The 11,600-nt window shown below is 54.6% G+C and overlaps 2 protein-coding genes across 2 annotated transcripts in view; one reads left to right on the forward strand and one right to left on the reverse strand.

Annotated features, from left to right (window-relative positions):
• Positions 1-8,839, forward strand: part of OPRD1 (opioid receptor, delta 1) — an 11,066-nt gene extending 2,227 nt beyond the window's left edge. The window contains exons 2-3 of the mRNA XM_014959777.1: positions 5,175-5,524; positions 6,234-8,839. Of these exons, the coding sequence (XP_014815263.1) occupies positions 5,175-5,524; positions 6,234-6,766 (883 nt within the window). The 3' untranslated portion in view covers positions 6,767-8,839. The remainder of the gene's footprint in view (positions 1-5,174; positions 5,525-6,233) is intronic.
• The window catches only part of RCC1 (regulator of chromosome condensation 1), a 25,050-nt gene continuing 15,144 nt past the window's right edge, over positions 1,695-11,600 (reverse strand). Inside the window, exons 10-11 of the transcript XR_001413935.1 lie at positions 8,475-8,480; positions 1,695-1,705 (exon numbers count right to left, since the gene is read on the reverse strand). The gene's annotated coding sequence lies outside the window, so the exon portion shown is untranslated. The remainder of the gene's footprint in view (positions 1,706-8,474; positions 8,481-11,600) is intronic.

Genomic DNA, 11,600 nt, shown 5'->3' on the forward strand with positions numbered 1-11,600 from the left:
GGAGTGAAGAAACCAGCCTGAAACGTGCCCACGAGCCACGCTGGGCTGCCCATCACCCTTGCGTCGGGCTCCCTACTCTTCAGGTGCCTCTTATGTATTTTTAACCATCCAAAGGGATGTATTTTTAGCCATCGGGGAGGGTGGGTGGATGGGTGAGGGGACGGGGGTGTCACTCACTGACCCTACCTAAGGCCAGAGGGGATATATTTATTTTTTCCACCGGCTCGAAGCGGCTCTGAAAAAGAAAAAAAAAAAAATAAAAAAATCATCCCTAGACTAAAAAAGCAAATGAAGGTAATTGTTGCAGAGCCACACGCCACGTACGGTGTCACGGTGAAGGATGAGGGTTATTAGACCCCCCTCCAGCTGGTTCTGCTCGGCGAGAAGAGGGAAGGCATTTTCAAGAGAAGGTTTTAACGTGCAAACAACATCCTCCCCATTTAATTCACTGCCCGTGATGCTGAAAGCCCGACTCGACAGCATCCACAGATCCCACCACCGTGGTTTCTAGCCCCTTTTTCAACACATTGAGATACTGGAATTAAATGCATCTTAATTAAACCAGAATTAAAGGCTGTCCTCCGAGCCCCCGGGGCTGTGGGGACACGCAGAGCCCGGTGAGCGCCTTTTTGCCCCTGGAGTTTGATGGGGCTTCACTGGTGGAGCTGCCCCACCTCGGCAGGGTTTAGGCTGGGACTGGTTTGGCTCCACTGGGGAAACTGGTGTCCGTATGGGATGGGGCTTTGGAACGGGATCAGCTCAGGTTCAGACCTCCCTGCCAGGGAAAAGCTGGGAATCTGCCTTCTGGCCCCGGGGACATCTCCTGGTGTCACCTCCAGCCTGCAGGCATGGCTGGGAGCATCCTTGGGGACCTCGGGGTCCCTGGGGACGCAGCGCTGAGGATGCTGCAGAGCCCGTGTGAGCCACGGAGCAGGTACACCCAGGACCTGGGGGGGGGTCTCTCCCCCCACCAACACGCTCTCCTGACCCTCCTGAGATGGAGAAAAGGGTAAAGTGAAGGGAATTGATATCATCGTGTGCTGCTGCCCCAGCTGAGCTCCCAAAGGGGCACCCAGCACCTCTTTCCCCCCATCCTGGAGACCCCAGCACAGCCCAAACCCAAAGCATGCCTTGCCCGGGGAGGGGGGAGCTCAACTCCCCCCAGCCCCCTCCGACAGCCCTGACGGTGACCAGCATTGCAATTACCACTGCATCATCATCAGGAGCTTTTAAAAATACCCCTGGAAGTGATTTGCAGCTGCGAGCTCAGGCTGGTGAGCACCCACAGCCACGTGGAGCCCATCAAACCCCCGCTGTCCATGTCCCGTCCCCCCCCAAGTCTGCCAGGACACCCTCTTTGCTGGGCCCAGGATCTTTAAGCCCAGGGTGGTGGCTTTGACCACCTCTGGGAGTTTTCTGATGGGTTTTATTCTGCTGATTTATTTTTTCCCCCAAGAGCTAAAAGGGTTCCCACCTGGGAGTCCAGATGCTGGCATCGCTGCTGGGATATCGGGATGCAGAGCCCCCCTCCCCCCCCCCCCCCCCCCCCCCTCCCCCTCGAGCATCATCTCTCCCTCAACACCTTCCAGATTGTTTGGTTCAAGTGTGTAACTTTCCAATCAAGGCACTGGCTTAATTACGATGGGTTCAGGCAGCCCGGGGAGCTCCATCAGCAGAAGGGGCCGTGGTGGGATGAAGCTCTTCCCTGGAGCAGCGGCTTCATTTGCAGGTTGGTGGGGGGGGAAAACCATGATGGACCCTCCCCACCCTGTGCAGTGGGTTTGACCCTCAGCCCAGCCCTGGAGGGGGCCAAATCCTGCCCCAAAACCCTTGGTCAGGGGCACAAATTGAGTCATCCCCATCATCCCCCTGCAGTGCTACAGGCTGGGGGCAGAGTGGCTGGAGCTGCCCAGCAGAAAAGGACCTGGGGGTGTTGGTCAACTGTTGGCTGAACAGGAGCCAGCAGTGTGCCCAGGTGGCCAAGGAGGCCAACAGCATCCTGGCCTGTATCAGGAACAGCGTGGGGAGTAGGGCCCAAGAGGTGATGGTCCCCCTGTACTGGGCACTGGTGAGGCCCCACCTCGAGTGCTGTGTCCAATTTTGGGCCCCCTACCATAAAAAAGACATTGAGGTGCTGGAGCGGGTCCAGAGAAGGGCGACAAAGCTGGTGAGGGGTCTGGAGAACAAGTCTTATGAGGAGAGGCTGAGGGAGCGGGGGGTGTTCAGCCTGGAGAAGAGGAGGCTGAGGGGAGACCTTATTGCTCTCTCCAACTCCCTGAAAGGAGGGTGTAGAGAGGTGGGGGTCAGTCTCTTCTCTCAAGTCCCAGGCGACAGGACGAGAGGAAATGGCCTCAAGTTACGCCAGGGGAGGTTCAGGCTGGATATTAGGAGAAATTTTTTCACTGAAAGGGTTCTCAGCCATTGGAATGGGCTGCCCAGGGAGGTGGTGGAGGCACCATCCCTGGAGGTGTTCAAAAGAGGGGTTGATGTGGTGCTGGGAGGTATGGTTTAGTGATGGTGTTGCTTTTTGTTTGTTGTGTGGGTGTCTATTTTTGTCAGTTAGGTTGACGGTTGGACAAGATGATCTTTAAGGTCCCTTCCAACCTAGAAGATTCTGTGATTCTGTGATCTCCATCATCCCAGTCATCCCCATCATCCCAGCCATCCCCATCGCTGCTTTGCCCTCACCAGCACAACCCCATCCTGCCCAACACCACAAATTCTTAGGTTTTTGTTTAACCTGGAATGAAACTTTTTTAAGAGACGTGCTCGCAAAAGAGCTTGTAAAATAACACTGAGGAGAACTGAAAAGGGCTTTTCCAGGAAAAGACAAGGTGTTTTTTTTTTTTTTTTTTTTTATGCCGTATTTAAAATAAAGACAAGTTCAACTCAAGTATTTCCACCCTCGGGTGAGGGGCTGCCATTTGCAGCCGAGGTGGAGGAGGAGGGGATGCTGTTGGAGCTGGGTGCTGGTCCCAGCTGCTCTTTTCTTCCAGGGGGAACTGGGTTTTGCAGCCTCCATCTCCTGACTCTGCTGACAGCGAAGCCCAGGGGGGTCTCTCCCCCCACCAACACGCTCTCCTGACCCTCCTGAGATGGAGAAAAGGGTAAAGTGAAGGGAATTGATATTATCATCGAGCTCATGAACATTTTTCCTACACCAGCCTGTTCTGGTCTCCAGCAAGCGTGGCAGAGCATCCACCTTCTGAGATTGGAGCTACTCGATGTCCTCATCCCAATTTACTCCATGTACCCCATAAAATCACAGAATGGTTTGGGTTGGAAGGGACCTTAAAGACCACCCAGTGCCACCCCTCACCAGCCCAGGTTGCTCCAAGCCCCCTCCAACCTGCCCTTGAACCCCTCCAGGGATGGGGCAGCCACAGCTTCTCAGGGCAACCTGGGCCAGGCTCTCACCACCCTCACAGCAAACAAGTTCTTCCCCACATCTCAGCTCCATCTCTTCCAGTTTAACCCCATCACACCATGGGGTTCTTCTACAAGCTGTACCAGTGTCATCTAACAACCAAGGGGCTGTCTCCCCCGTGCTCCAGGGCCAAATTTAGCCCCCCCTCCCTCCCCACCATCTAGGACCCCCACCCGGGGGATGCTACAGGCAGGTTTAGCCAAGCATGGAGATGCTTGCATTCAAACTGACACTTTTGTTAATTAATGAGGGTGCATCTAAATGAGCTCAGGGCTGCGGGGGATGCTTTGAGGAACGGGGACCTGCTAGAAGGGAGAGCATGGGGAGGTTTCAAGCTGCTGGTATAGCCCTGACATAGAATCATATGGGGTTGGAAGGGACCTGAGGAACGGGGATCTGCTGGAAGGGAGGGCATGGGGAGGTTTCAAGCTGCTGGTGTAGCAATGGGGTAGCATATGGGGTTGGAAGGGACCTCTGGAGATCATCTCCTCCAACCCCCTGCCAGAGCAGGGCCACCCAGAGCAGGTCCCACAGGAACGTGTCCAGGTGGGTTTGAATGTCTCCAGAGAAGGAGACTTCACCACCTCCCTGGGCAGCCTCTGCCAGGGCTCTGCCACCCTCACAGGAAAGAAGTTCCTCCTCATGTTTAGGTGGAACTTCTTATACCCAAGTTTGTGCCCATTTCCTCTTGTCCTGATTTTCTTCATCCTAGCAAACAACCTGGGGGTGGCCGCAGAGCCCCCACCCCAACCCAACCCCAATGTGGTGCCCTATGGGGACCCCCAACAGTCCCCTGGGCAGCGGGGATGAACTTCCCTTTCAAACCAACTGCACCATCCAAAGCATCACCTCGAGCAACCCCTGCAAGGCTGGGTGCTCTGAGGACACGCACCCACCCCCAGCACCCACCAAGGTGATGTCCCATCCCTTCAGGAAGGGTTTCTACACTCAGAACTGGTGTTTCTCTTACGGTGATGTGACCAGGACCAGAGCTGGTGTTCTGGTGGCCACAGCCTTTGCCGAATGCCCCCGGGGGATGTGGCACGGTGACCCCAAGCCACATGCTGTGGCTGAGGTGGCCAGGCTTCCCCCAAAGGCTCTGGAGCTCCAGGCTGGCTAATTGGGCTGCTTCCAGATGGCCTGTTTCCGGGGGTAATCGATCCAATTTCTGCAAGTAAACTCGACAGGGAAGCAAGCCAGATAATCACGATTTACCGGGTGGAAAATCAGATAAGGGAGATTTCAGGAGGTAGAGGACGTTGTGCAACTGATTCGGGGAAATGGAGTAAATCCATTTAATTAGAGAAGCGACCTCTCTGAAAATGTCTTCAGATTTCCTTTGAATAAAGGCAGCCACGGGAATGAGTGTCCCCTCCCTGGTCAGGGAAGGAATAGCCTCTTTGGTGGGTTCTAAGCCACCTTCTGCAGGTGCTGGGTAAGGTCTCAGGTGTGCGTGCAACCTCGTGCTCAGGCACCAGGACTTCAACACACACTAAAACCACGCATGAACACAAGACCTTTCTCAAAATGCTCCACAGTCCATCCAGAAAGGTGCTGAGCACATTGGTGCTGCAGAAGGGTACGTCACAAGCCTGTCTGTGCCCACCAAGGGCGATGGCATCTTGGGAGCAGCCAGGGAAAGCCAGGCTGTGCTCCCTCCTCATCACGTTGACTGCCCACACACACACTTGGCCATGGTGAGCCAGTCCCGACCAGCCGTAACGGCTCCCTTCTCTTCCACCCCCAGGTACACCAAGATGAAGACAGCCACCAACATCTACATCTTCAACCTGGCCCTGGCAGACGCACTGGCCACCAGCACGCTGCCCTTCCAGAGCGCCAAGTACCTGATGGAGACTTGGCCCTTCGGGGAGCTGCTCTGCAAAGTCGTGCTCTCCATTGACTACTACAACATGTTCACCAGTATCTTCACCCTCACCATGATGAGCGTGGACCGCTACATCGCTGTGTGCCACCCAGTTAAGGCCCTGGACTTCCGCACGCCAGCCAAGGCCAAGATCATCAATGTCTGCATCTGGGTCCTCTCCTCCCTCATCGGGGTGCCCATCATGGCCATGGCGGTCACCAAGTCAAAAGGCAAGTGGTTTCTGGGGAAAGGTCCCCTCATGTCCCATCTGTCCATCCAGGGGATGACCCTCCTGGCAAACCCTGATCCTGTAGAAGGTTTGAGCTCAGTGATGGACACCCCTCTGTGAGGCCATAATCATGCCCTGCCATGGAAAGTCTTCATGGTGCTATTTTACATCTTGGCTGCCGAGGTTGGAAACTGTCCCAGAAACTGTCCTCCCGCTTCCCCAGGCCAACCAGTGCCTCTCCCCAGCTCCTGGGGTGCAAATCAGGTGCCTAAAAACACTTCTACTGGTGTTGCAAAGTGCCCAGCTGTCCCACACTAAGGTCTGCAGATGTTGGGTGGGATGTCCCTTGGCTGCTAGGAAAGCTCTGGGCACCTTGAGAAAGTGGACAGGTTTCAGTGGAAGGTGGTATGGCGTCATGTCTACCACAGGGGTTGGGAGGAGAGAGCGTGGGGTGACCCAGGAGACTCTGCAGGGAGCAAGTCCCAAGGTCACTGCACCCACTACATCCCATCAGCACCCCAAGGGCAGGGGGCTGGTGGCACAAAGCACTTGGGGAATGTTTCCAAAGAGCTGGTGGGTGGACACGGGTCCCCTTGTGTTTTTAACAAGCGTGAACATGCTGTGACCAAACATAACAGCCATGACCAAGCAGATGTTATTCATAGAAGACACTCCACTGGCTCCCTCTTTGATTGTCCTCTCTCCCACAGACGGGATGGTGCTGTGCACTCTCCAGTTTCCCGATCCTCCCATCTACTGGGACACCGTGACCAAGATCTGCGTCTTCATCTTCGCCTTCATGGTCCCCATCTTGGTCATCACCATCTGCTACGGACTGATGATCCTTCGCCTGAAGAGCGTCCGCCTCCTCTCGGGCTCCAAGGAGAAAGACCGCAACCTGCGGCGCATCACGCGCATGGTGCTGGTGGTGGTGGCAGCCTTCATCATCTGCTGGACACCCATCCACATCTTCGTCATCGTCTGGACGCTGGTGGACATAGATAAGAAGAACCCCTACGTGGTGGCCAGCCTGCACTTCTGCATCGCCCTGGGTTACACCAACAGCAGCCTCAACCCCGTCCTTTACGCTTTCCTGGATGAGAACTTCAAGAGGTGTTTCCGGGAGTTTTGCCTGCCTTTCCGAGCCCGTGTGGACCAGAACAGCTTCTCCCGTGCCAGAAACACCACAAGGGAACGGGTCTCCACCTGCACCCCTTCCGAAGCCCGCAACAAGCCGGCATGACTAGACGTGGGCAGCCTCCAGCGGGGCTGCCGGGGCCACGGAGGGGACGACCTGCGCTCAGAAGTCACCCAGGTCACCACCACGGAGCTCTAGCGCAGAGCGGTGGCCTCAAAGACTTTTTCATCTCGGAGAACCCAAGATGGAGGAATCAGGACTCACCGAGAGATGTAGGGAGAGGACCAAAACGAGAGGAAACCTGGGTGGAGCTGCTCTGTTGCTGCTCCCACTGCAGACGGGTAGACCTGGCAGCCCCTTGACAAGGGTTGTCACCCTCTTTCATGTGGCTCTCAGCAAAGCCCAAGCATCCTGGGACACCACGATTGCAATGACCACGTGCTTCTTCTCCTACATGGGCCAAGACGGCATCACAGTCTGAGGCAAGAGAGGAAAAGCTCCTGTGGCAGAAGAGGACAGTTCCAGGGGTTGGGACCTCATTCTGTCCCCCTCTGGGTTGCGTCCAAAAACCAGCCAGAAACGGGAAGAGAAAATGATGCCGCTTCAGAGAGAGTGTTATCAAAGAGCTCCAAATCCACAGTAAAAAATTTAGTGGAGTCCTTCAAACCGGGACTGGCCCCCCGAGGACAACTTTCTGCTCTTAAAGTCATTCCTGTATTATTTAGAGACCTCTGACTGCAGCCAGGGCAGCCCTAGACACGGATGCGATGCCGGGAACGCGGCCAGGGGACCGGTGGGGAGCAGGGCATGTCCCGAGCTCACCCCACATCCACGTGCCGAGGCCAAATTCTCCCCAGCCCAGCATCCATCAGGGTGACGGGGAACCTCTCCTCACCCTTCGGCCTCCAGTGACATTAAGCTTGAGAAATATCTCATTAAGAGAGCAATTTGTGGGGACTCGAGGAGTTTCTCGCAGCGCTAAAGCAATTAGGATGGACTCACGGGCAGCGCTGAGAGGGCTCTGCCTCCCCTGCCCGTCGGGTGAAGGATGAGCAACCACACTGCCCACAGTTCCTTCAGCAAAGCCAAAAAGGAGATGTTGTTGGTTGTTTTTTGAAATAGAAGATGGGAAAAGCATCACCATGGTTTTGTTATTCCCCCAAGCAGGGACAGAGGTCGTGTGAATGCTGAGAAAGGACCCACAGCCTGCCAGAGGCAGAGATTTGGGGATCTCACACTCAACGCTCACCTGGATGGAGCAACCATCCTTCCGAAGAAGCAGCCGAGCTCCAAAGCAGCACATCCTGCAGGAGCCACCAGCCAGGGACCTCTGGACCACTTTATCTGCTGCTAAACGATGACTGATGGGTCCTCCTGACCTTCCGCTCCCTGAATCCCCCCTCACCAGCATCCACGACTTCCCCTCCCTCTCACCTTCCCACCACCACGGCTGCAACCAGGAGGTCAAACAGGTTGAGGAGGAGGAGGAGGAGGCTGGGAGGAAGCGGTAATAGCATTTAGTGGATAAATTGATGCAGCTGGAGGAAGCAGGCGGGCGCCTGGGTGCACCTGGGGCTCGTGGGCTGGATGGAGAGCCTGGGTTGCGTCTCTGGTTTTTCCAGTTGCATCAATTTAGCCTAATCAAGGCCATTACCTCTCCTTTCCAGCCCTACCTTTCTCCGGAGCCCGTGGAAATTGCAGCTTCCCCGTTAGGAAAGCAGAGCTGACGAGGCAGCCAAACCCCATTTCTTTTTTTCAAACAAACCAAAAAGGGTCAAATTGCCCATTCGGGTCTCAAATGAATCGTGCGAACGATCTCCTCGTCCACCCGCTCCGTGTCCCCCCACCTCTTGCTCGGTGTTACATCAGCCCAGACGTCTCCATCTCCCACCCAGGGCTCCTCGGGATCCTTTTGCGAGCACAGATGGAGTCCTGGACCACCAGCAGGACCACACGTGGTCTCCTCATCCTCTGCTGACACAAGCCTGGCTGCTTGTGGAGCATCAGGTGTGGGAGAGTGAGCAGGATCAGCTCCAGAGCAGGAATTGGGGGAAAAAAAACCCAGGGTCCTACGAGGCTGAGCTTCAGCTCCATGAGAAGAGAGACCAAGGTGTCCAGAAGGAGTTGGAGACCACTCTTCAGCTCTCCACCTCCACCCACCCTGTGGGCAAACCCCTGGGGTGGCTTCAGCTCTCCACCACCACCCACCCTGTGGGCAAACCCCTGGGGTGGGAAAGGCTCTTGGTTTGGAGCTGGTTCATGGCAAGGTCCTGGCAAGGGTGGGGTGGCCCAGGGTGGGATCTCCTGATAGGGTTGGGATGTCCTAGCAGGGGTTGGATGTCATGACCAGGGTGGGATGTCCCACGCTGTGAACCAGAACATCTTGGGTTTCACTCCAGGCTTCAGCATGAAGCTGAATTCCATCTTGATATCTCAATGTGGGGGGTAGCCCCCCCAAAAAATGTGATGACCCCAAATCACTGATCTCTTTAACCCACCTTAGCCAGTGCCTCAGTGTCCCCAAGAAATACCAACCCCATGCTCAAGGCTGGTAAAGGTAGGAGTTTCCAACCCCAGCAGTGGTGGCTGCTGAGAGCATGAAGCTGAATTCCTTCTTGATATCTCGATGTGGGGGGTAGCCCCCCAAAAAAATGTGATGACCCCAAATCACTGATCTCTTTAACCCACCTTAGCCAGTGCCTCAGTGTCCCCAAGAAATACTGACCCCGTGCTCGAGGCTGGTAAAGGCAGGAGGAGAACATCATTTCCAACCCCAGCAGTGGTGGCTGCTGAGACCACAGTGAAGAAAAGGGGGGACACAGGGGAGGTGACCCCCATCACCCATGGAGGGGGCATCTCTGCCCCAGTGCAGCCCCTTGGAGGACACACCATCGTGTTGGTGGGGGGGACACCAAGCCACCAGGTTGGCTCAGGACTTCGTGGGCAGCTTGGCCACCCTTCCTGAAATCTCAACCACCCCATTTCCCATTCCCCACAGGATCCTTCTGTCTGGGGGGGGGGGCCCTGCCAAATTCCCAACCTGCTGGGAGATGTGTCTGCAACGGCCTTAAAGTGGGTTAAAAGGCTTCAAGTCATGATTTTTTTAAACGCAGCCACGCTCGGGCAGAGCTGGGAGCTGGGGATGGATCCTGGCTTTTCTGAGCTTAGGTTTTGCTTAATTAAAAAAAAAAAAAATAAAATAATAAAAAGGAATAGAATATTCCTGGGGAAAAGGGGATGCTGATGGCAACCGCCGCACCGGAGCCCTCGTGATGCCAGAGCATCACCCCCTGCCTGTTCCAGCTGCATCCTGGCAGGACCCCGAGGGCTGGTCCAGCTTCTCCCACCCAAAAACCAGCTCCACCAGCTCCTCGTTCGGGCTGGGAAACTGGGGTCAAATCCTGACCCAGGGAAACATCACTGGGAGCTTGTGTCTGCCCGGGCAGAGCCGTGCCGCGGCTGGGATGCTGGGAGGGCACTCTGTGTATTTATATATATATATTTATACCTGTATATCTCTCTGTCTATAGCTGTATGTAATTAAAGTCCCCCCAGCCCACCCCCCTCTATAGCAGCCCCTGCTACTCTGTGTGTGATGGAGCTCGGGACCTCCTGAGCTTCAGCCAGGATTTCCAGCTCCAGCCCTCGTCATTTTGGGCTTTTGCTGACATTTCTGTATAGGAACCATGCTTTCTAAAAAAAAAATATTAATAAATAATTGAGATCGCAAGCAGTTTCCAGCTCTCCTTTGACTCAGGCACTGAAAAGGGGCAGGGTCCTGCTCAGGGGGGTGTTTTGGGGGGGTGATGGAAGAGGGACTACGTCTAAATTAAAGTTTTACGAACTCTCCCGTGCTGGGAAAACCCACTTTTGTGAAATCCTGAGCCTCTTTTAACTGAGGTTATTTTCCACGTCCAGGTAACCAAAAGGCTTTGCACCGCTCCGGTGCCACTCCAGGCGTCCCTCTGGTCATCGAGATAGAGTTTTATTTTAATAGCCCAGCGGCTCAAACCCCGGCCCAAATTACCTTTGTAATTTAAATGCAAATGAGGATTTAGTGGAAACGCAAGGGGAAGGGGTGTTGGAGCCTGTAACTCCGCTCCCACTAAATGAGACTTTGGATTTGAAAGTCGTTATCGCTTCTGCCGCGTCCATTAGTGAAGTGCTTGGTGAGTGCCCAAAGAAGGGGGAAAACCATAAAGAGCTCGACGACGAGGGGGGTGGATGCAAAAAAACAGATTTCCAGCCTGGAGGGGATTTCTAGTGGGGGGCATCACCCCTCCAGGGCCGCCCCAAGACCCCCTCTCCATCGTCCCGCGCCCTCGGAAAACGAAACGGGGCACCAGCTCCAGCGATTTCACAGCCCAGTTAAACCAGCAGCCGGCCCAGTTGAATAATGCAGGGGTGTCTGGCAGCACAACAGGAGCTGCCACGCACCTACGAGCTATTTCCAGACTTTGCAGCCTCATAACACATTTGCCATTGCAGAAAAATCTTCTTCTTTTTTTCCTTTTTTTTTTTTTTTTAATTAATCCACCAAATAACGAACCCTAATGTATCAGGCTTTGTTCTTACACGTGTGATTAATTACGAAGCCGTCTTTTTTTTTTTCCCTTTGTCTGCGCGGCAGGTTTGGGCTGACTTTGTAATTGCATTATTATGCGTATGGAAATGAGCAGATCTGGCTTTCCTGGCGAGGGACGCGGGCGATATCTCCCACCGCCCTCGCTCCCGGGGTGGATTCAGGCTCTCAGCCCTGAAGAGAAGCTCCTTGACTTGCAATTTATCATTTAAAAAGGAAAAAAAAACAACAAACCAAACCAAACACTATGAATAAGGACCTTTTTTTTTTCCTCTTCTCTTCTCTTCTCTTCTCTTCTCTTCTCTTCTCTTCTCTCCTCTCCTCTCCTCTCCTCTCCTCTCCTCTCCTCTCCTCTCA

Source organism: Calidris pugnax, unplaced genomic scaffold (genome assembly GCF_001431845.1).
Source record: "Calidris pugnax isolate Ruff unplaced genomic scaffold, ASM143184v1 scaffold402, whole genome shotgun sequence".
Lineage (NCBI taxonomy): Eukaryota > Metazoa > Chordata > Aves > Charadriiformes > Scolopacidae > Calidris > Calidris pugnax.